At 39.6% G+C, this 25,502-nt stretch overlaps 1 protein-coding gene across 4 annotated transcripts; it reads right to left on the bottom strand.

The window, feature by feature from the left end:
• Positions 1 to 107: 107 nt before the first annotated feature.
• On the bottom strand, positions 108 to 14,441 carry grap2b (GRB2 related adaptor protein 2b). Of its 4 annotated transcripts, XM_039613059.1 has the most exons (8): positions 14,365 to 14,441; positions 11,498 to 11,638; positions 10,931 to 11,019; positions 5,832 to 5,923; positions 4,209 to 4,331; positions 1,646 to 1,808; positions 1,403 to 1,486; positions 108 to 971 (listed from the first exon to the last, which is right to left on the bottom strand). In XM_039613059.1, exons 3-8 carry the CDS (start codon positions 11,006 to 11,008, stop codon positions 786 to 788), a joined length of 726 nt encoding a protein of 241 aa, XP_039468993.1. In that variant the 5' UTR covers positions 11,009 to 11,019; positions 11,498 to 11,638; positions 14,365 to 14,441; the 3' UTR covers positions 108 to 785. The 4 variants fall into 4 exon arrangements, with proteins under 4 accessions (XP_039468993.1, XP_031591927.1, XP_039468995.1 ...); XM_031736067.2 differs by lacking the exon at positions 14,365 to 14,441 and having other exon boundaries at positions 11,498 to 11,644; XM_039613061.1 differs by lacking the exons at positions 11,498 to 11,638; positions 14,365 to 14,441 and adding an exon at positions 11,306 to 11,411.
• Between the last annotated feature and the right edge of the window lie 11,061 nt (positions 14,442 to 25,502).

Below are 25,502 nucleotides of genomic sequence, written 5' to 3'. Positions count from 1 at the left end.
CTTAAAATACTCAGGCTACAACCGAATACTGAAATACTGGAATACAGATCTGCTGTATTATTAGTATACGGTACATGACACACAAGAACTTTTACTTTTAGACTTCAGAGTGTCCTAAAATGCTTTTATTACCTTTCAGACATGGACACACATATGACTCTGAATGGTTTACTTATAATATGTCTGCACAATACCTTTTTGTTGTGTGGAGTCTGAGCAATCAGCAACAACTTCAAAAGTTCATACAGTACTAAAACATGGCCCTTGTTAGGAATCCAACACCATGATGTGATCAAAAAATTACAACAAACTTAATCATAAGACTGACAAAAAAGTTTACAGAGTAGCATTCATGCGGCGACACTGATCATGCGTAAAATGCATTTGTAAATGGAATGATTTCTCTCTGAAATAATAGCATTAGGCACCTTACAATTGAAACTTAAATACTTTACCAAATAGCACTGAATTAGACATCACCACTGGGAAGGACAGATCGATACATGAAATACTTTTCCATTAAAAACAAACAAACAAAAAAAAAACATGTTTTTATCTTGACTTGGGCTTTTTATGTCTTGTCAATGACAAACATGAACGCTATCCTTGACATGATGAAAATTAAAATCTCACATGCTTGTTGTATTGGTGAGCCTTTTCCTGCTAGCAGTTTTTAGTTGCTCTAAGTTTGAAATTTAATCTCACAAACACAAACAAAATCAGCATTAGATGTTTGACTAAAAAGTTGCAGTAGTTTTACAGATATTTGCCTGTGGGCGGTCCTTTCAGATGGGTTTGGTGTAGTTGGAGGGGAAAAGGCCTTTTTTGCCCCTTAGCTGACCTTTCCACCAAGTCTGGTCAGACACCTCCAAAACCTCAATGATATCCCCTGCACTGAACTCCAGCTCGTCCGCCTCTTCTGCCTTGAAGTCGTACAGGGCTCTGACCTGTGTTGTGTGGGAGGTTTTGCGCTAGATACAAGAGGGGAAGATAGAAGACATAGATAAACTTATCAATACTTTATATGTTATCAGTTAACTATCACTGGCTAATTTTCAGCACAATTTTCAACGTTTTATTTATTATGTGCAGAGATTTAAAGAGACAGACATGTCTGAATTTGGGCAAAAAAGAGCCAAATGTAATTTATAAATGCCCACTGGGGCTTATTATAATTGTTATTCTAGGCTCCTTAGAAGTTGGAATTCACATAAAAGTGTACAGCAGATCAAAGTTCAGAGACTTAACTGCTCTGACTAAAGGTTGTGCATGCATGCCTGAAACTGAAACTGTACAGTCACACAGTCTATATGGACAGGGACACTGTATCTTACACACATTTCACAGATCACAAGTCCACAGTCATCAGTGTAACCACAGGCATACAAACAGAGTTGCATACCTGTCGTGGTGCTGGAGAAGGCGCGCGGTCAGAACGTGGAAAAATAGGAAGAGGAGGTAGAAGCTTATCTGAGTCTCCTCTTTCCTGTTGGGGCATAAACAAGTCACATTAGCGTTTCCTTTATGGCTACATTGTCATTCTGTGTCTCCAGTTAAATCCACTGACAGCACCAGATAGTGACAACAGTAATAATGACACAATGACTGTGTACATTTCCAGGCAGGTTTCAACTTTAGCCCTTACCTCTTTTTGTGTCTCTTTCAGCAATAGTAGACTCTGTTTGGAGATGGATTTTTTTTTATAGTATTCCACCAGCTGGTTGAGTGAGGGAAACTTTTCTGACCACAGGTAGTACTGCCCCCTGCTGTCACGCATCACCCTGAAGTGCTGAACATCTGCTGGATGTCTAAAAGGGTATAAGATGAAAACTAGGATCCTTTTTATCTGCATGTCTGAATTTTATTCCATGTCCTACAATGACTTCAGAACAGGACTTTTAAATTATGTTTGTTCAATCTTCATAAAATGTGAGATATTGCGCTGTTATACCCTCACCAGCCATTTTATTAGGTACACTTATTCATCTGCTCATTAGCACAAGTATCTTATCAGTCAATCACAGTGCTGCAGCAGAAAGTATTTAGGCAATTAGACATGATTAAAACAACCTGCTGCTGTTCTAACTGAGGATCAGAATGGGGAAGAAAGGGGATTTATGCCACTTTGAACATGGCATGATCGTTAGTGTGCATCTCTAGCATTTACAGAGAATAGTCTGAAATAAAGAAAATATCCTGTGAGCTGCAGTTCTCTGGGTAAAGACTCAATTAGTTTATTGTCATTTTGTCGGGTGTTACCCAGCCTGAAACACAGTTAAATGAATAAATACAGTTTTAAAAGAATAAGTTTAAAAAGAGCAGTAAAAAGGCAGTAATGAATTGCAACAATATTTATGGATAAATAGCATAAAATCCAAGTTCTAAAACAAACTCAAGTCAAGAAAATGCCACACATTAGAGGAGAGGAGCTTCAAGCTGTTAGGAAGGCAACAGTAACTCAAATAACCACTTATGACCAGAATATCTCTGAGCACAGAAGTCATTAAACCATGAAACATATGGGCTACAGCAGCAGAAGACCACACCAGGCAGCCTGACTATTGTTCCTGACCATATCCATCCCTTTATGACCGTAGTGTACCCATTTTCTGATGACTGCTTCACACAGGGTAACACACCATGAAATCATCACGCACTGGTTTCCTGAACATGACAGTGCTTTCACTGTACTCAAATGGCCTCCACAGTCACCAGAGCTCAACCTATCAGAGCGTCTTTGAGAAGTGATGGAATAGGAGATTCGCATCATGGAAGTGCAGCCAAGAAACGTGCAGCAACTGTGCTATTGTGTCAGTGGAAAACTTTGAAGCAAGTTAGAACTTATCCAGTAGCTGGTGAGTGTCCCTCACATAAAGGAAACTAGAGCTTTGTAATTAGGCCAGAGTAAACAAACAGCCACGATCTCATTGCAGCAACTAGCCACACAGAGGGAGGGAGGAGGTAGATAAGGTAAATAAAACAATGTATGCAAATCTAAAAGATGAAACGTCTTTATAATTATAATTATATAATTACATAAAGTTTTTATATCAAAATTAAATATTCAGTTATTTGCTTAGAGGGTTCGCTGTTGTCTGATTTAGAGCACAGACGTGAGCGCACACACATGCTGTCACACTCACACTCACTCACACACACGGATGCACACAGACACACAAGCAAGTATATGGACACACACACACACGGATACACACACGGACACACACACGCCCACACACACACACACAAATATATGCTGCTACTATATTGCGTCAGCATGCAACAGTGCAGTGAAAGAGAAAACATTGATGAACCTATGGCAAACATACAAAAAAGACCTTAAACACAAGTTTTGTTAAAATAAACAACACAATATAAAAGTCTCTATAGTTTAAATATAAAATTTGAATGCCTCAGGTATTCATCATTTTAGTAGTATCGGTCTGGACTTTAAAAGATTAGCTCATCAATATCAGACTGCTGCAAGCAGGTAGGTTTCAGAGAAGGAACGAAAGTGAATCGTCTGAAGGAAGTGGTTGATTCTTAATTAGCACATATTCATACTTACTCTTGCCCACAACTGTGTGACGGTGAGAAACACTGACAAAAAAAGAATTCTGAGAAGAGCAAAATTAAATGGTGAGCAGTGAACATGCAAAGCAAAAAACACGGTGCAGGAAAAAAAATAAACACACACACACCATGTAAATTGTGGATACTGGAAGCCAACATGATAACCACTATAGACAAAAGCGAGCCATTCATGTCTACTGTAATTTCTTCACCCTGAATACAAGACTACATGTCACATCTTGCAATGGGGAGAAGGCGTGTTAAATACGTGAGGTATTTCTCCAAAACCAGGAAAAATAGGAGCTCTGTGGATTCCCCAGACAAAGGCTGAGTCACTGCATTCCTACATGAAAGGCATCACCAGTGGGCGAAGCTCCCCCTCACAGTGACCCTGTGTGACTCCATTTGAAGAAACATTTGCCTCTTTTATACACCAGCATTGCACATTGTTAGATGTATATAATGCCGGTGAAATGGAAGAACAGCACATGTATCATAGAGATGGCACAGAATTGTAAATGTTAATAGTCTAGCTGTTAGCAGTTGTTAGGCATATAGATCCTAATTAGTCTGAATACACAATTTTTAGCTAGTTGGGTAAAGATAACCTGCAAACTCAAACATGCTAACTGCACCTGACAGAGATGGAGAAGTCGCCTGGAGCTGGTTTTTGGCTGCTTCGTATGAGAAAAGCCCCCACGGGCTGTGACATCAGTATCTCCTGGGCATCACTGCGACTGGTGTTTTCCTGATACCAGCTGGAGTTATTAAGGAGACAGGGGAGAACAGAGGTAGGAAATCAGGAGCAGGAAGTTCAAGCAGTGACACAAGACCTGATGGTGCTGAAGGAGCTGAGGAAGCAAAAATGCATCTTTTGCAGGCAAGAAACAATATAGGATAAAGTGATCACATGCTAAAGTAAGTAAGCAAAGTAAGTAAATGTAAATCAGGTACATAATGTACTTATTATTAAAATTATTAACAGGTGTAAATACATAAATACAGAAGCTACACTCTAAAAACTAAAACTGACATTTACTTAAAATTTTTGAGGTAACACTTTTCACCAGTCAAATATGTTCAATATACTTGATCAATTGAATAACTAAAGCTTAAAAATATTAAGTTAAAATGAATAATTATAGTTGTTACACAAACATGAAAAAATTGAGTAAATAACACTGACATGCTTGCTCAATGTAACTGAAATATAGATGGTCAGTTAATCCAAAATTTTGTTCCATTTACTTAATATTGTAAACTGAACGTAATCAAAATTGTACTTAATATTAAATATGGTAAATGGCCTGTATTTGTATAGCGCTTTACTTAGTTCCTATGGACCCCAAAGCGCTTTACACTACATTCAGTCATCCTGAATGTGTGTGTGAATCATTCAGTCGTTCACACACTGGTGATGGCAAGTTACACTGCAGCCACAGCTGCCCTGGGGCGCACTGGCGCCACCAGTAGGCGACTGAGACTGTTGGTGCCGGGGCTCGAACATTCAAATATGAATGTTATTGTATTTCACTGGTAGTCTAAGTCTAAAAAACCAAACAAACTAATATGTAGTTGTGTGTTTCATAATACATGTATGAAAAATGACCACATGTTAACATTTTTCCAAATGAAAATTTAACTTTTATAAACATGGCAATAACTCGAAATAAACAAGCACTAAAAAGACAAGAGCCTTTTCCCTTTTAGCTCAAAGCCTTACATACTTGAGGGATAAATGGCAAACCAGGAGAGCAAACACAAAAGCTCAGAGTATTTACAAAACAAAATGAACAAAACAATGAAAAAGGCTCATGGTACTCAATTTTTCTAGGTTATCGTGTTTTACTTACACTTTTCAGTTGTAGTTGCTGACAATAAATAATATTGATTTGAATAATTAATGATTTTAGTACAAGATACTGATGAGTATAGATACCTATTTCTCAAATATTTTGATTCAATTTTAAACAAAAATATTAAGTACATGCAAAGATAGTATTCTGTGAACCACATACTGAATTTTTTGTCTGAGATAAATGTAAATAAATACCTTAATTTAACACAAACGCATACGTTAACATTTTAGACATTTATTTCAACTTATCAAACTCAAATAATTACTAAAAGGATATTCATAGATTTTATGAGGCTCATCTAACTTATATTTATAGTGATATTTACTAAGCCTCTGAATTACTTTTTAGAGTGTAGAAGGAGGTTAATTTGAAAAAAAAAAATTGAAAACGTGGTTTTACCTGGGGATGTGAATGTCGATATAGTTTTTTGGGACAAAACCCATAGCTCCGTTGTGCTCTGCTCTGTACCAGTTCCCAGAAGTTTGCAGAATCTAATTTACACAATCACACAACACACATACATGAAAACAGTCAGATCATGTTAACCATCCATGAAAATCTGTCTTTAAGGTCAACTTCATGATTTATTGGTCAAAATGAACAAAAAGTCTTATATCTTAAAACACTATGACTATTACAAGTGGTGTTTATTATCAACATATAGAAAGTACGATATAAGGATTTATGTCACATTTGACCTCTGACCTTTCCTTTAAGGTTAATAGATTGGTCTGAAGGTCAAAGTAACAATAATTCTCCATAATGCTGTTTAAATCTATGTTTTTTACTGCCATTGTTAGTATTGACAACATACAAGCAATAGGGAATAATATATAGGGATTATAAATATCACATTATTTCATTATGACCTTATTTTTGAACAATTTGTACTTTTTTGGGCAGAAAAAAGTAATTACAAACTTTTTCACATATTATTTATTATTAAACATTTAAACTAATTTACTTAACGATAAAATGAATGTGACAAACATACAATAGCCACATAGTATAAAATAAAAAATAATAACTGTAATCACAATTATGTCAAAATGAAGTATCTTAAAATGAGTTTTAACTGTCGTGTCAACAGTGAAACAGCCACTCCCGCCCGGAGCAATGCCTGATCTCTGTGCATCAGCACGCGCACATGTCCACCAGTCAGCCACAAGCTTAAATTCACTGGCAGGTGAGGTGAACATTAATGATTGTTTTTACTGCACAGCATTCTGCTGGGACACACTGGTTGTTGACATTTATTTAACTGGATTTTGTTTACCTACCACCTGATTAAACACTGCTGCAAACCAACCACACCCTCCATGGTAATGACAACAGTCCAAAACTGCTCAACTGGAGATGATCCAGACATCCAGGGGATGCAGCTAAATAACCCTGATCAAAGTGGGACCCACCCCACCACCCACAGGACCCAAAGGGTCCTCTGTTCTCCTGTCTTAAACAATAATTTTTTGTCCATGTGCCGATAGAACAATTCTAGTTCAGTGATACAAGAGGGTTCTTCACTATATTAGACCAGTTTTGCTAAAGTTGTCACTTACTGGTGTATACACACAGCCTTCTACTTATTTGCAGATCCCTGTCTGCTGCCAACTAAACTCTGACAATACATAATGCAGATTTTGGAATACAACTGAAAATAACAACACAGGCACTCAAGCTACAGCAGTAACGGGTTACTGTAATCCAATTACTTTTTTCAAGTAACGAGTAAAGTAAGGGATTACTATTTCATTACTAAATCGTGATTTTGTTTGTGAGAGTGTCTTGTGACAATTGATGTACGAGTGTGCAACGTCCGTGGCAGCAACAGATGTGTGCAGATCAGCGATGGATGATATGGAACGCTGGGAGAGAGTACGACCATGCAGCATTAAAGCGTGGAAGTACTGACATTTCTTTGAGTTTGATTCTGTAAAAAGTGACAAAAACATTAGCGTCCGCTGTTCACTCTGCGTGGGAAAAAAACTGTAGAAAACTTTCTATAGCAAAAAAATTTAACTTCAAATCTGAGCAAGCACCTAGCACGCTGCCACGGGTGTGTGAAACTCACAGAGAAACCCCTGGATCCCCCCACTGACACAACAGCTGCAGCATCAGGCAAACGTCCACCCGCCCCACTCCTGCTAAACAGGTGAAAATAGATTTAAGAGCAACAGGACTTAGTGTCGCTGAATCTTTGATTTTATTCATTTTTGTGTTTTACTTGCATATATTTGAAAGAGTGAGTGTAAACACAACAAATTATTTTATCTTATATGCTGGAATATGCAGAAAATAGGTTTAAATTTTAAATTAATTTCTTCAAGTCAAAGACTGTTGCATTCATTTGATTCAATTTTATATGATGGATTATGCAGAAAAAATAGAATTGGGCTGAAAGATCTATTACTTTATTACATATTGAGGTGTCATGTTCTTAAAAAGTAACTAAGTAATAAAGTAACTAATTACTTTGGGAAATAAGTAATCAGTAAAGTAACAGGATTACTTTGTTGGACAAGTAATCAGTAATTAGTAACTAATTACTTTTCTCAAGTAACTTGACCAACACTGTCCCCGTGTAACAGCCTGTCTCCTTGTATCTCCTCCTACACTCCTGAGACTGTGCTGGAAGACACAGCAACACTTCCCTCCTGTACGAGTCAGACTACATGTACAACCTGAATGGGCTGCAGGTATTGTCTGGTGCTACCAGCAGTGACAAGGAAACTAATAAAAAAGCAAAACTCAAGGAAAATTCAGGGGAGCTACGGAGAAATCGCCTGCAAAACCATTTTATTGGGGTTCTCTTGTTACTTCTCCAAGTGTATCGGTTGTCACTGTCACTTGTACTAACAGTGCTTTAAGTTTCCCTGAAGATGCATGATTATGTAGAGACTTTGTGTTTTACTGTGATGTTCAAGTGTTCCAGTAAGCTGTGTAGTAGTTTTTATATCTACAGGGAGTGCAGAATTATTAGGCAAGTTGTATTTTTGAGGAATAATTTTATTATTGAACAACAACCATGTTCTCAATGAACCCAAAAAACTCATTAATATCAAAGCTGAATGTTTTTGGAAGTAGTTTTTAGTTTGTTTTTAGTTTTAGCTATTTTAGGGGGATATCTGTGTGTGCAGGTGACTATTACTGTGCATAATTATTAGGCAACTTAACAAAAACAAATATATACCCATTTCAATTATTTATTTTACCAGTGAAACCAATATAACATCTCCACATTCACAAATATACATTTCTGACATTCAAAAACAAAACAAAAACAAATCAGCGACCAATATAGCCACCTTTCTTTGCAAGGACACTCAAAAGCCTGCCATCCATGGATTCTGTCAGTGTTTTGATCTGTTCACCATCAACATTGCGTGCAGCAGCAACCACAGCCTCCCAGACACTGTTCAGAGAGGTGTACTGTTTTCCCTCCTTGTAAATCTCACATTTGATGATGGACCACAGGTTCTCAATGGGGTTCAGATCAGGTGAACAAGGAGGCCATGTCATTAGTTTTTCTTCTTTTATACCCTTTCTTGCCAGCCACGCTGTGGAGTACTTGGACGCTGTGTGATGGAGCATTGTCCTGCATGAAAATCATGTTTTTCTTGAAGGATGCAGACTTCTTCCTGTACCACTGCTTGAAGGTGTCTTCCAGAAACTGGCAGTAGGACTGGGAGTTGAGCTTGACTCCATCCTCAACCCGAAAAGGCCCCACAAGCTCATCTTTGATGATACCAGCCCAAACCAGTACTCCACCTCCACCTTGCTGGCGTCTGAGTGGGACTGGAGCTCTCTGCCCTTACCAATCCAGCCACGGGCCCATCCATCTGGCCCATCAAGACTCACTCTCATTTCATCAGTCCATAAAACCTTAGAAAAATCAGTCTTGAGATATTTCTTGGCCCAGTCTTGACGTTTCAGCTTGTGTGTCTTGTTCAGTGGTGGTCGTCTTTCAGCCTTTCTTACCTTGGCCATGTCTCTGAGTATTGCACACCTTGTGCTTTTGGGCACCCAGTGATGTTGCAGCTCTGAAATATGGCCAAACTGGTAAGCAAGTGGCATCTTGGCAGCTGCACGCTTGACTTTTCTCAGTTCATGGGCAGTTATTTTGGGCCTTGGTTTTTCCACACGCTTCTTAAGACCCTGTTGACTATTTTGAATGAAACGCTTGATTGTTCGATGATCACTCTTCAGAAGCAATTTTGCAATTTGCAAAAAATTTGCAAAATTTGCAATTTTAAGACTGCTGCATCCCTCTGCAAGATATCTCACTATTTTTGACTTTTCTGAGCCTGTCAAGTCCTTCTTTTGACCCATTTTGCCAAAGGAAAGGAAGTTGCCTAATAATTATGCACACCTGATATAGGGTGTTGATGTCATTAGACCACACCCCTTCTCATTACAGAGATGCACATCACCTAATATGCTTAACTGGTAGTAGGCTTTCGAGCCTATACAGCTTGGAGTAAGACAACATGCATGAAGAGGATGATGTGGACAAAATACTCATTTGCCTAATAATTCTGCACTCCCTATATATCTATATCTAGAGATATAGATATAAACATATAGATATAGATGGGTCCTTTTAAGCCATTTACTAGGCCAAAGTACCAGATGACCTAGACTGAGGAAACTGAGAATATTTTTTCTCTCAGTTATGATTAGTCGTGTGTGTGTTTGTGGTTTGACTGTGTGAGATAGCTGTGGGTGTTTGTAAAGTTATTTGCTGATCCATTTCCTTGTATACCTTTTGTGTATGTCCACATGCTATACACCAATACACCGATGGAAGTGTTTTAATGCCGGGTGCAGTGGATGTACCTGCGCTACATGCTGCAGTGCAGAAATAAAACTGGCTCGGCCTGCAGCGGGTTACAAAAGCCAACACCTTTTTACAGGAGACCTCACTTTTAACAGCTTTTCTGAGAGGTTTACACCGGAACATGTTTTTCCATTGTTCACATGGTTTGAAACATATCATAACAATAAAGCACCTAGATTAAGGTTGCAGCTGTATATACTTGAACTAATGCTTCAGCAAGGTGCTTAGCTAACAAAAGCAATGTGTGAAAGGTGAGTCAAGAATTATTGTATCTGTTTGTCTGGTAGTTTGATGTTATCTGTGCGTTCACCTCTGCTATATGATTTTACTTTTTGATTCTGTCAAGAAGATATAAAGATTTTGTTGCAATGGCAACGTAAACAGGAAGGAAACTCGGACTTAAGCAGCAGGATGCAGTCGTGGTTGGCTGCACAGAGAACTGAAGAGGGCTTCAGAGAATAGTACAGTGCACCATTGTTGTACAAGTGTGATAAAGCACTAATATACATGGAAATACTCTGGATTATATGCAATATATATATATATAAAACCTGACATTTGAATGTTTTTGCATGCTGACAACTTTTTATAACTTGTGTGAAGAGTGCTGTTGCTAAAAGCAAACCAAGGAAGTGTTTGCATGTCTGTGTGTGATCCTTACTTTCAAGCAGTCTCCTCTTTTGAAGCTCAGGTCATCCTCCGCATTAGCTTCAAAGTCAAACTTGGCCGTAGCTTCCATCGTAGACAAACCTAAGAAGGGATGAAGAAACAAAAGGTTAGAAGTACTCCTGTGTGCTCAGATAAAAATACTGAAGTGATTAATGAGCCGGGAAAACAGACGTGTGTAAGTCACCCATCAAAAGAAACATGGCACTGACATCAGTTGGTGCTCTTCTAGTATCTTAATGGACGGAATAATTCCCCACTCAATAAAGGACAGTCGCTACGTCCTTTCCGTGCATCCTTTACGACTACAACCTGTGTTAGCACCTCTACAACAAAATCCTTTAAGCGCCCGTAAAGCATATTTTCTCACCTTGAATTTTGTCCACACACACACACACACACACACACACAAAACAGTTTTATTTGAAGGGCTGCGCATTGTGTCTTCAGAGAACCAGGAGCAATGCGGCTGCTCGGAAAACAGGAGGGCAGCTAGCCATAACTCAAAATGACGACTTGCCAAGTACCTCATCAAAGAGGCAAAACTGTTAGGTTTACTCACCCCCCTTTGTACTGTTCTCCAGACAGAGCTGCGTTCATGCGGCTTACGAAGAGAAGTGAGAAATTTACAAAGAGAGATGACGAACTCCTTGTCAGTTCACAGGAAACACCGTCACCTCTGGCCAGCATACACTCACATGCACTGAAATAGACACAGTGCAGAGATGCATAGAAACAGATAGGAGCCTTTCTATGCATCTGTTTATCTGTTGGCAAAGAGATCAGGCAAAACAAACAAAACAAAAAAAACGCAGCAGAAGAAAATATTATAGTTCTATAAAGTTATTGCAAACAGTCAAAATCGACTGGATTTATTATAATATAGGTAAAATGTTTAGGTCATTATTTTATATGTAACTGTAAATCATGTTGACTAAAGTCTATTTACCAAACAAATCAAAGAAAAACAAAGCTGTGATAAAGGTTTTTTAAGTCTCTGTCTGTCACAACTGCCTGAGGTGTTGTTACACATGTGTTTATCGACATATTATGGCTGACTTGTGGTTGCACCCAAGACATTTTAAGCACATTTGTCTTTCACCTGAAATACTTTTGTGCTCTCTGGCAAACTGAAGTATTTCATGTGTATTTTGTCTTTCTTTGGCTAGTGTTGCTTTGTCACTCTTTTCTCCCTCTGGTTTCACAGGTTGCTTCATTATACAGAGTTAGTTTTGTTTGGTTATACTTGAAATTTGCACAATACCAGCTTTGATTTTTTTTAATGTGGCCATTGCTGCTGGCCACAGTAATAAACTGCTTCTTGGATCTACAAAAACCTTCCCTTCCCACAGCTTGTCATTATGTGCCAAGTTTATTTTGTGCATTCTCTGTGTTTCTTGTGTCAGAGGTTTTCCACCAGACAAGGCAGGCAAGTAGCTTAGTATAGCTTGGATACGTGTTTGCAAGACAGGGATCAAGCAGTGGAGCACCTGAGGACTGCCAGATAGGAGAGGATGGGTTAGTGGCACTTTTAGAGGAGACTAGGGAATTAACTTAAGAAGGCAGCTTTATTGCTGTACTTGGAAACCCAAACTAAATATTAAAAAAAAAAAAACCAAAAAACCAACTCTATTTATAATATGTTTGTGTATGTGTGTTTTATGTTCTGTTTATTACCTTATGTGTGTCGCTATGTGTTACTTGTTGTGTTTGTAAATGACAGGTGGTGAGAGACAGGAGAATGGCGGCTAAGCTGTCATCCCTGTTGGACAACATCTCCCACCCCATGCATGAGACTGTGACAGCACTGAGCAGCTCCTTCAGTGGGAGACTGCGGCACCCACGGTGCGGGACGGAGAGATTTCGCAGGTCTTTCCTCCCCACTGCTGTCAGACTCCACAACAAAGACTTTAACTGATCAAACACACACATGTGCAATAACACTAAGTGCAATAATCTTCCTGGCATCGTTGTATTTTTTACTCAGTTGTATAAAGCATTTGTATTCTATTTTTATCTTATTGTATATTTTATTCTATTTTATTCTACTGTATATAGTATTTTATTTTATTCTATTCTGTACAGTTGTGTACTGTATTTATTCTTATTTTATTTTATTCTAATTTTTGCTTCACAACTTTTGCACTGTCCACTTCCTGCTGTGACAAAACAAATTTCCCACATGTGGGACTAATAAAGGTTATCTTATCTTATCTTATCTTATTAAAGGTAGGAAGATTTAATTAGGGTGTTGTTGTTTGGAGGGACCAAACAGCTTGTGACCGCTGTGCTGTTGTGATTTATGTTGAATATTAAGATGAACTGTGGAATGGCAAAGGCAATCAATGTTGAGCAATACATGCTTAAGCTGACAGGATAAGCAACGCTGGAGTTATTGGATTTTATCAGTACTGCAGGTTTTCATTCATAACAGTGGCATCACGCCAAACCTGCTCACTGAACACCTCAATGACTTCAAGCGTAGACTTAGCCTCTACAATAAACAATGGTTGGACCAACCAATGCTGGTTGGAGGCCCCCTGCAGATGTTTTGTTAGGGCCCCAACAAGCTTGTAAATTGGTTGAAGTCCAAGTGTTTTTGTTGCTTTCATCATGATAGCTGATTGTCATGAATATTAAGCCAAGCTGCCATTAACTAAATCCAGCTGACAGTAATTTTACACCTTTTTATTTTTCCTCTTCGCTGAACAGGACTGGCTGTTGTTGACCAGTAATAGCTTGACCTTTATTATGCGACACTTTGGTGCTCAGTTTTAGTTTGTGTTGTGTGCATGTGCCAAATCCCCCTTCTATGGTCCCTGTTGCCCTAGTAAGCCTCATTCAAGGTCTTTACTCACCTCAGAGGAAGTGCTTTAGTTTGTGGTGTTTGTATGGAATTTCTGATCAAGCGTATTTTGGCATTATCTTGAAACTATGTATTTTTCCCCAGCCTGTAAAATCCCTAATGGTCAGACTGTCTAAGTGGTAAATTCCCCCATTAGTACCCCGTCACATTAAAATGGTTTTTCTGTCACATTAATTGTCACATTTTTTTCACCTAGCATGCAGAATAGTTTGCTTTAAAAATGCTTTTTAACAGACAGAGCTCTTTAATGCATTTTTGAATTGTATTTGATTGAGAAGAAACTCTGGTACTCAGTTGACTCAGTCTTCCAGCACATGTAACCCAAATAACAAAACCCCAACATGCTTAATATTAGTATGTGTTACAGCTCGGTGGGCCGGTGTGTTTGCGGTGTGGACCCAAATGCAGATATGTGAGAGAAGAACAGAGGTTTAAACAAAAAGCGAGCCTTTATTAGGCTGACTGCAAAACAAAGGGACAAGAAGACCTAAAGTGTGAAATAACTAAACTAACTATGAAAACAATGACGAGAGACATGAACATGGAACTGAACAGGTACATACAAGACATGAATGTGAAGAACAGTTGCGTGAAAGACTCTGAGATCCGACCTGACACAAGGTAAACAGACGGACCAACTCTGAACGGAGGAAGACAGAGGACTAAAATACACATAAGGATAATGATAAAGATATGATATAATGAGAAGGATAATGAGGGGAGTGGAAACACCTGGGGAAACACAGCTGACACAAATGAACATGACACCACAAGGGAAGCAAAACTAAACACACTGACCATGGGAACACAAGACTTTCAAAATATAACAGGAAACATAATGGAACGTAGACATGACACACAAGCTTGACAACCTGGACACACACACGAAACACATGACAGACTGGACAGCCCCCTGACAGCATGATGTAAAAGTTGTTAATATCTTAGAATGCAAATTAGAAGATATACAGAGTATACAGTGGTTAGGCTGGATAGATGAGTGGACATCCTTGGATTTTAACTTTTGTTTTCCTGGTAGGGTGCATTCTCCTGTGACTGGGGAATGCCCCGTGAAGGTGTGCTGTTTGGCTGCATTGCTGAGGTAGGCAGTGCTTGTTAAACTAACATCCACATGAATGTTAGGGTTTCCCCGCAGAACTATGTCCTTCAAAAGATGATCAAAAATATTCACTTCATCTGCCGGTGCTTTTATTATTGTGGTTGATTGTTGGCCAAGAGCTATTTGCTAAATACACAGTCCTCACAGAGAAACACTACAAAGAGATGAAAGCATTGACTTCAATCTGGCAAAGCTGCAAATGGAAAGGACGGGGATTTGTAGAAGAAAATCAAATGCTTAACCCATCAGAGAAGAAAAAACATCACTAATTGCAGACTTTGCCGTAGCACATCGAACTGTATCAACAATATTAGTATATCAAAGAAAGCCACAGAGGCACTGACATTTCATCAGTCCACCTCAGCTCCAACCTCAACAGGGGAAGTTTAGCTTCTGTGAACTTTTCCACTGATGTAACGATGACCTATTAAACATTTCTCCAGCAGGTGAACTGCGGTTTGAACTTTTTCCCACGGCTGGAGCTTCTGCTGTGGTGCAGCCGATGCTCTCACAAACAGCATGCATGTGTTTAACTTTATTTACATGTGAAATAATTTTGTTTCCCAGGTGACAATGCTATAAAAATGAACTTGGCAGGAGACGTGAGCTCTGAGGAATAACTGAGTGACAAGTGCAATAATTGAAGATCCTTTATTATTCTTTAATGTTCATTGTTTATTCTTGTTTGGCATGTTTGTACAGTCTGTTGTTGTTTGTCCTAGTTTCCCCCTGTGCCCCGCCGTGTCAGGTTTGTATGTTTGAATTTGTCATCTCTGTTTAGTCACTTCCTGTTTTACGTTGGTAGTGTTTTGTCACCTGTGCTTTATATTCCCTTGTCTTGTTATCCCTGGCCTTATTATCATTTATATTTACTGCCTTCATGTCCCCTTGTCCTTTGAGTCATCGTTTTGCTGTGTGTTCCTAGTGTTTCCCCTCTTGGTGGAATTATTCCTTGTGGGTCCTGGTCTTTTGTTTTCTATCATTAGACTGTATTTTCCTTTCATCATTCCTGCATCAAATGTTCGCCTTTGTCCCCTGCATTTTATTTGTGTCTGCAAACAATGACCACTCTTTACATAGCTGACAGGAGGCTTTATTCTTTCTAGCTTATTAGGGACATCATGACCATTTGTTACCTTAATGGGCTACCTAAGCTTGAAGAATAATTTGGGTATAACTGGGATATCTTGGTTATCTGAGTCATGGTGTGAACATATATGCTCCAGAATGTTTTCATTTTTAATGCTGCCATCAGGGATGAGCACCATGCTCTGGTTTGTGTGCTCTGACATTTTTTTCCTTATGCAAAACTTCAGAGGCCTAAATTACATTGTTTTTCCTATTTTTCCATCCATAATGCAATGTGATGGTGGGTGCCATCACATTGTCCATGGCTCCTCAGAAGCTGGTATGTCTTCCTCTGAGCTTCCAGCGCCTTGTTCTTAAATCAGTCCTTCCTCCACCTCATCTGCTGACCGCTCTGTCTGCCTCCACTTCCACAATTTTCAATTTTGGGAAAATCCTTTCTGCCTCACTCTTCCCTCTGCTTCCTGAAGTGGGGACATATGTTGAAAATGTGAAGCCGTAAGTCCTGCTGTCGAAAAAATTAGATATTTTGCTAAGAATCTACCAGTCAGTCACAAGAACCAACTATAGAAGCTTTGCATGATTCATAGTTTCAAATAACTCTTTTACCAAATGGTGGGCTTTGGTAAAGCCAATTAGTTTATCCTCTCCTTTTCTCCACACCCTTCCTTTAAGCCAGGACTGTGTGCCTGAGATGACCATACTATGGCAAAATAGGAATTTTGTACTTGGTCTTGTTCGACATCTGAAGTAATGTGTTTGCAAAATGTAAAGACTGAGTGTTGCTCTGTGTTTGCCACATGGTGGCAGCAGACTTCAGGGAAAAAAGGTTGAGATGTTTTTCAAGTCAGTAAAGACCATTATAGACACAAACTCAGAGAAACACAAAGTGACACTGCAGATCATGAACCAGATCATTTTTGTGCTTATTTGGGTTTCATTTGATTTTAGGTAATAAGAATATGAGAAAATATTCAATTTGTTGGCAAGAGAGGCCTCCCAATTTACCGATTTTCACTTCAAGCCAAATAATTTATCTAAAATATATTGTGTTATTTATTTATAACTGCATATACGGAAGAATGAGAGGAGAGTAGGATCAGGTAGGAGGAGAAAATTTGTGTCAATAAATAACAAGCCAGTGACATGTCAGTATCTTTCTTAGGCACAGATTAGGTTAAATTCTGAATAGTTTTCAGGTGTATGATGTCACAGATATGGATACAATTCACCCTGATTGCTGAGCTTTTTCATTTGCATGCTTGTAGCACAAAATCTGTGCTTTAGCACTGGGGCACTCACTGTTCTGCTGCTATTATATCTCTTGTGATGCTATCTGGCCACCTTTTGATTCGCTTGGATCGGCTGGTGAGAGCAAAGATGCCAAACTCAAGTGGCATGAAATCGCTGCACTGATGGATGCAGTGATTTGTCTCTGTCCTTTTAAAGGGCACCACCGTGTTGTCTGATAGAAATGACAATAAAATGTCAAATAACTACAAGACAGAGCCAAAGAATCAGAGAATAAAAAGGACTGATGCTACCAAATCAGTTCATGCTGCTGCTAGGAGCTCTGAAATGCACTCATTGGAAAAGCTGGGGAAAAGAAAAGAACTGCACTAAAAGTCATCAGAATGCTTCAAATGGGAACCACATCTGTACTGTTTTTTGTGCTGATTGTTCCAGGTATATGTGAGCTGAGCCAATCTCAGCTGTTTCACGGTGAGAGGCAGGGGACACCCTGGACAGTTCGCCAGTCTGTCACAGGGCTAACACATAGACACAGACAACCATTCACGCCCACGGGCAATTTAGAGTTTCCAGTTAACCTATTCCTACTAACTCCTTGTCTTTCCAATGCTGGAGGAAGCCAGAGTACCTGGAAAGAACATGCAAACTCCACACAGAAAAATCTCCAGCCTGGTGATGGAAGTGAAGTCAGGGCCTTCTTGCTGCGAGGTAACAGTGCTAACCACCGTGCTGCCAATTTTAAAGCTTTTCTTCTTCTTTTTTTTTTAGCTTGAAGTGACCAAAAATACACCAAAATGGATACATTTAAACATAAATAGTTTTGTACAGGTGATTTCTACTTTTACAACCTCTGGCTGTTTTTTTTTTACATTAGCCTGAATAAATGGCTTATTTATCCATTCAGGTGTTTTTGAGCCACTAGTGTGGGTCAAATCAATAGAAACTATTGATTAAAACGAACCTGAAACTAAAACTGTGAAACTGTTCAATCCAAAAGTGGTGACAGAGTTCAAGGGAATTCTTAACAATATCACGAGAACGGTTTGTGATGTCAACACATTAGCCCAGGCTCCTGCAGAGACAGGTGCCTTCTGCCCTTTAAAGGGTCAAATCTCCAAACACTGAAAGAGTGAAACAAAGAGATCAATATATGGTCCGCATAAGAAGCAGAGGTCATACAGAGGTCACAGGGTGCCCTGAGAAATGGTGACTTGATGCAAAAATGAGTGCACAGTATGCATGGTTAGCACAATTGCCTCATAGCAAGAAGACTCCTGGTTCAAATCCCAGCTGAGGCCTTTCCGTTGGATTTTGCACGTTCTCCTCAGCCTACATTTGTTTCCTCTGGGTACTCTGGCTTCCTCACTGTCCAGAGATGTCCATTTTAGGTTAATTGGTGATTGTAAATTGGCCATGGATGTGAGGTAGATAAAGTGGTTGCAGCACTGTGTGAGTGTATAGTGTGACTTGTAGCTAAAAGCACTTGGTATGCTACAAAGAAAGGGCAGACGGTACAGATAGCCTAACAGAAAGGAAGTGCTGAAGTAGAGTACATATGGAAATGCAGCTGGGGCCAAAGCAAGCAGATTCTGCCACCACCAACACACTGTTGGTTTTCCTGTCTCTGTCTCTCACTCTGATATTCACAGTCGGTCTCAGTGGTTGGCCTGCCATGGATGCTCAGATCCCCATGTGGTGTTAGCCGGGCATTTCATCCTGCGTCTAGGCTGAAAGAAAATGTGATTTTAAAAAACTGAAAAAAAAAAGAAGCAGCGCCTAAACAATCGGCATTCCTACCATGAGGGGGCCGATAAATGGACTCCATGCAACCTTGCAGATGCTTATGTGCATGATTTTTTATTTATTTATTTTTATAATGCTAAAAGAATCATTTGGTAGCTGTTTCCAAGGTGACCTGCAGCTGTACATGGATCTGTTGTTTTGCAGCTTATTATGCAGGATCAAGAAAAACAAAGGGGGTACAGGTGTAATAAGGCATTGTGTTTGTGTGGGTGTGTGTGTGCCTGCATGTGTACGTATTTGTTTGTGTGTGCGACACACTGTTGACTGCATTTAATGGCCTGGGCCATGAAATATCCCATCTAGTTTCATGACAGAGCTCATAAAGCTCTGTTTTCAAAGATGGAAAGGACTTGTACATGGCTCAATGCAGAGCTGCCATTCAGCATTAATGGGCCTGTTAACTCTGCATGATGTCCGTGACTGTGTGTGTGTGTCTGTGTGCATTCGTGCTTGGTGACAGTCGCATCTTTTAGGTGTTGAGGTACTTCAGAATCTGGAGGGTGACTGAGTGAGCGCACCTAGAAGAGGAAGAGATAAATGTATTTGACAGAGAGACGGAGATGTATGATAAATATTCTGTGAGCACACATCACATTTCATTCAGTTTACCTCGCTTAACTCTACTTGGCTTCTCCCCCATGTGTGTCCAAGTGCGAGGAGGAGGGAAGAGAGTGAGGAAGAAAGGGAAGATTTTGAGTGCTTTGATGAGCAGTTTTCTTGGAAATCTAAAAAAAACCCTGAAAACAAAAAGAGTCCCACCAGGATTTAAAAACATCGCGGCCATCAATGAGTCTCAGCACAACAAAATTCCTTCTTACATTCATATTGTTGACAGTTCCCATTCCCTTAAGTGAAACTTGTACATGACAGAAATAATCGTGGTAGTATCTCTAATGCATACTTAAAATAAAAAAAAATGGCACATCGGAGCCTGTTGTTACAATTTAAACATCATAAATCTTCATAAAAGAATTGACTCCTTTAAAATGAATGAAGTTTAATGTGATGAATGATGATTTGGATGATGAGTGGGCTCTTATAAAAAGAGGCTGATAAAATATTGGACCCTTTATTTGCCTCATGGTGGTAAATCACTTAACTTTGCAGTCCATTGCTCTGTTTTAGTATGTGATGGTTATCTTTTGTCATGCTTTATATCAGCAAGAAGTTATGGATCAGAAATAAAAAATTAATCCCAACTAAGGTCTGGAAGTCTCTGGAATCTTTCTATGAGGATGGCGTAATGGTGACGTGTATTTTTTTTATTGTGTCTGCCTTCACACCCATATGGACTTGAGTAACATCCCATTCTTAATCAATAGGGTTTAATATGATGTTGGCCCCACCTTTGCAGCTTTAACAGCTTCAACTCTTCTGCGAAGGCTTTCTTCAAGGTTTAGGTGTTTATGGGAAGTTTTGACAATTCCTCCAGAAGTACATTCGTGAGGTCAGACACTGATGCTGGACGAGAAGCCCTGGCTCGTCTCTGCTCTAATTCATCCCAAGTGTGCTTTATCAGGTTGAGGTCAGGACACTGTGCAGGCCAGACAAGTTCTTCCACACCAAATCCATCCACCCGCCCATGTCTTTATGGACCTTACTTAGTACACTGCTGTGCAGTCAGAACAGGAAGGGGCCATCTCCAAACTGGTCCCACAAAGTTGGGAACATGAAACTTTTCCAAAATGTCCTGTTCCTTGAACTGAAACTAAGGGATCAAGCCCAGCTCCCGATAAACAACCCCACACCATAATCCCCCCAATACCAAACTTTACACTTGGCAGAGTGCAGTCAGACAAGTATTGTTCTAGCAGCCACTAAAACCAGAGTTGTAAGATGGAGAAGTGGACTTTTATTTAAAAGAACACGTGTTCACTGCTCTGGAGTATAGGGCAGCACGCTTTACACCACTGCATCCGGCACTTTTCATTGAACTTTGATATAGTGATGTAGGGCTTGAATGCAGCTGCTCAGCCATGGAAACCAATACCATTTACCTCTCTACACACTGTTCTTTAGCTAATCTAAAGACAAAGTGAAGCTTGGAGGTCTGCAGCGATTGACTCCGCAGAAAGCTGGCGTTCTCTGCCCACTATGTGCCTCAGCATTCACTAACTCTGCTCGGTAATTTTATGTCATCTACCACTTTGTGGATGCGTTGCTGTTGTCGTTGCTGTTGTGCCCAATCACTTCCGGTTTGTTGTAATACCACTAACAGCTGACTGTGGAATATTTATTTAAGGACTGGACTTTCTGCACAGGTGGCATCCTATCACGGTACCACGCTGGAACTCACTGAGCTCCTGAGACCATTCTTCCACAGGTGTTTGTAGAAGCAGTCTGCATGCCAAGGTGCTTGATTTTGTACACCTGTGGCCGTGGAAGAGATTGGAACACCTGAGTTCAATGACTTGGATCACTGACTGCACAGTCTTGGCAATATAGTGTCTCTATATCTGATTTGTCCTATACCACAATTACTTGCTCCATCTCCAAGACATTGAATGGACAGTTGCTGCCATCAGCCAGATAAACATCAAGGGACATCAAACATAATCTGCTAGGAAAACAAACGCCAGTATACATTATTCTGTTCAAAATGCAACTTTTATCATCGAGGGCTCATCAAATCAAAAATACTCAGTGTCAACCAAGCTCGTGTCTTATAAAAGAATTTTCTGTGTGTAAAAGGTTACAGTTGCACTTCGTCTGTGGACTCTGTTGTTCTCCAGCACTGGGAGTCTCTAAATGTACGCCTGTTTGACACACTTGATGCTCTGTTGCTGTTCAGTAAACTAGGAGATCATCCACTGCTTGGCTAAATAAACATAAAGGAAGAGCAGAAGCTCTGCTAAACATCATCAACAACACATTACACTGTCTGAGAAGTGTGCATCCAGATACACCTAAATACCCCCCTTAGTGTTATTCTCCATATCAGTTTTTCTGACATCACCATGTTGCCTAGCAGTGTGCAAAAAATTGCCATTTTTATCAGATAAACATCTTTTATTTTACTTTTCTCAATATGATCGAGGACATCAACATACCAAAAGCATGGACAGACCAAGCAGCACTGTAGCATGTACACATATTAGTTGTTTCTATTCCTCTAACCTATTATGAGAGAGGAAAACACTAATTATGCGTTATTAATTCTGAACTGTGTATAATCTTTACTAAGCTAATCTTGTTTATGAGAAAGACCGTATTGAAACTCAAATGATGTAAGTAAATGATTTTCCATTTCGTTGCTGCCCTGTAGGTTAATAGGTGTCACTGTTGTGGCTGCGGAGCACATTATTTAAAAGTTTTTTCAAACTGCGTGAAGTGATAAGGGATGGGGAGAGGCTGAATGGTTTTATTTTGCACTGAGAATGAATGAGGAGAGGAAATGTGCCTCAAGGCAGGTGAGTAAACAGAAAGTCCCTGATGGATAAACTCATCAGCAACACTGTGTTGCCTAGCAAAGTGTCATTGTATATAAGAAACTGCAGGCTGTCTTTGGTTGCATGTCTCGATGATGCTTTCCTTTGATATTTTTTGCTGTAAGCGTGACAGTGGTGGCATTGCTTATTGAAATCATTGCTGCTTCACTTTTTATTTGTTTATTAGTGTTCCTCAAATGACTGAAATGCCTGCAGTGCAGGTTCTCCAAAAGGACAAGAAACAGGAGGGGCTTGAAGGAATGAAGCTTATTGCCAAGACATTTTTTTAGAAGACATCTCCACTCAGTTTAATTTTGAACAGGGATCTCTATTGCAGGATCTTCTACACGCTCTCAAGTAAAGGCTTATGAGGCTGACCAAATGGTCAGTTGCAATGTTGGACCAACATTATTATGATGATGCAAGAACAGCACCACCGTGATATCAGATCAGGCTCATCTTGGGGGGTAGACATTGTACCACAGCTATGTGTTAGCTCTCTCTTTTTCTGACATCAATGTTTCTTGGTGTTTCTGTTACATTACTTAGGAACTATTTAACTCAAATCTTTTGTCTTGACTCCCTGTTTGACACTTACCTTGAACCCCTGCCCTCCAACACTGTCAGCCCATTGTCCTTCAGATTTAGGACCTCCTCCAAGAGGTGGGAGGCACTCAGTGTTTGCTGACCCTGACCTTCCTGCAAAATATCCTTATATTTTTGCCTTATAAAGAGTCCTGTAGCATCCGCTGCTCTTTAGTGTTCTGGTATTATTCTGGACATAATGATGGATAAGAGCCTGTCTGTCTCTGTCAACGAGTCTATACATCACCTTCCTCCACATACATCATAAACTCAAAAACTTTAACACTTTGGGTTTAAACAGCTTTGAAATATATGGTTGCACCTGTGCTGCTGTGGGGCAAGACCACCAACAGTCATGAGACAGATGTGCAGAAACTTGAAGAGCATCTGTAAAGGTGGGTTTAGTAGTTTTTAACAGTAATACTACCTGACTTCTCCTGAACCAAAGTCAAATATACCCTCTCCTTAATAAGTCAAAGCCTGAGTGATTTTGTTCTAAAGTTCAAATCCTTCATATAGGTTTTATTAATGTTTGCAGTTTTTTTTTTTTTTTGGAATATGCTTGTCACCACGGCAACAGTTCCCACATGGGTCTGGCTATTGCAAACAGTGCGGAAATGGCCCTAATTTTAATATGATGCATATTCATCTCATCTCTGTGACACGCAGACACAGGCTGATTCAGAGTGAGTGGAGGGGGATGATGGAGTGCCGGGGAGTACAGCAGACACAGACGTAGGCTTGTATAAGTAAAGCACCCAAGCACACACACCAGGGGGAAATAGAGGTGCTACTGACAGCTGTGATTTGTAGAATGAGGATTGTCAGTGCCATACTGAAATACTAAACTGCTCAGCATGTCATATACCATCCGAGGGGATTGGGTTCATCGCCGTGATTTGAGACCAGATGTGATCCCAAAAGTCACAGGAGAGAAAGACAATAAGAATTAGCTTAAGGCTTGATGGTTAATCAGTATTATTCATATTTAGAAATTAGAAGGTTTTCATGTTAAAACTTAAATCAAAATGAACAAAATAGAACAGATGTTACTGATCTCGCTGTGCCTGTGTGGCTTTTCTCTTTTTCCAATGCCCAAAAACATATGTGATAGAGCTTTTGGTTGTAGATGTTTCCTGCGTCTCTGTGTTGGTCTTAGATGTGTGATCCGCTCACCTGGTGACAGCTGGAGCTCGAGCCCCACCACAATCCTGGCTGGATAAGCTAATTGATTGATGGGTCATTTAGAAATACTCCACTCCACTACATGATTAAAATATTACATGGATTCGATTAAAATGAAGTGCAGTGCCCGTGCTGATGTAAATTAAGTAAAACACTGTGGGGTATGTGTTTTTAATAGGACTAGTTGAGACTTCAACAGAGGAATAAGTGGCTTTGAGGACACAGCCAGTGCATGTATTTGAGGTCAGGCCGGTGGCTTGCTACTGGAGATCTTTTAAAATGTCCTGTCTTATCGTGCCAGCTCATGTGTAGAGTAAGAATGAGCCCACGTAACAGCCATGGACATCAGCAGATCCAACTTCTGCCACCTTTTAGGCACCAGATGAAATATGTTTTTCAATGGAAAGGCAATAAACGCTGTTCTTGATCAGGCAAAGGAACAACATTGATTTAAAAAAAGTTATAGCTGATCTCTGAACAATAAGAACAATATCTAATTATGTTTTAAGTTTTCCACTTTGCATCAGTACAGAACAGCAGCCATGACTGTTTGTTAGGTAAGATGTTTAGCCCACACAAGCATGGAAACTTGCTGAATATCCCGTCTGACTCAATGTGATTTGTTTGGGTGATTTGAATACTTGTTAGAGCAGCTGATGATTTGTACAGATGCAGATAAGGAGTGGGAATAACAAGGAGCAGAAAGAGATCAAGAGCAGAGAAAGTGAGAAAATGGAGACAGAAAATTGAAGTGACAAGAGGAAGATGAAGTAAAAAGATGAAGTGAGGGAGGCTAATGAGTTTCTTGCTCTTAGCAGAGAAACACAATTATGTAATCTCATTTTATTTTATTTTTTGCAGAAGTGGTTGTAAACATCGCTGTGCAATCTACTAACCGAGCAGTCCATTCATAACCTATCGGGCGTTTATTAAGGGTCAGTTTGCACAATCACTCAAAATTGACTCTTAAAGCAACATCCAGATGAAGCAGAAACAAAAACTGGTCTTTTGCTGTCAAACACAGTTAAGCACGTATTTCTGTATAGGCAGGGACGAGGAAATTGGTTTTGAGAGTGCAATCAAAGAGAGCATGAAACAAACAGAAAACAAAATGAGAACAAAACACTGGTGCAGAGCGACTACGGGGCCAACGGAGCAGCTTGAGGTTGATGCAGATCAGAACAGATACAACTGAGCAGAAAAAAGCATTAAAGGCAAGAAGCCAGTGATAAAGGTTCCTAAA

This window comes from Oreochromis aureus, linkage group 6 (genome assembly GCF_013358895.1).
Source record: "Oreochromis aureus strain Israel breed Guangdong linkage group 6, ZZ_aureus, whole genome shotgun sequence".
Taxonomy (NCBI): domain Eukaryota; kingdom Metazoa; phylum Chordata; class Actinopteri; order Cichliformes; family Cichlidae; genus Oreochromis; species Oreochromis aureus.
This window is presented reverse-complemented; position numbering and strand designations above follow the sequence as displayed.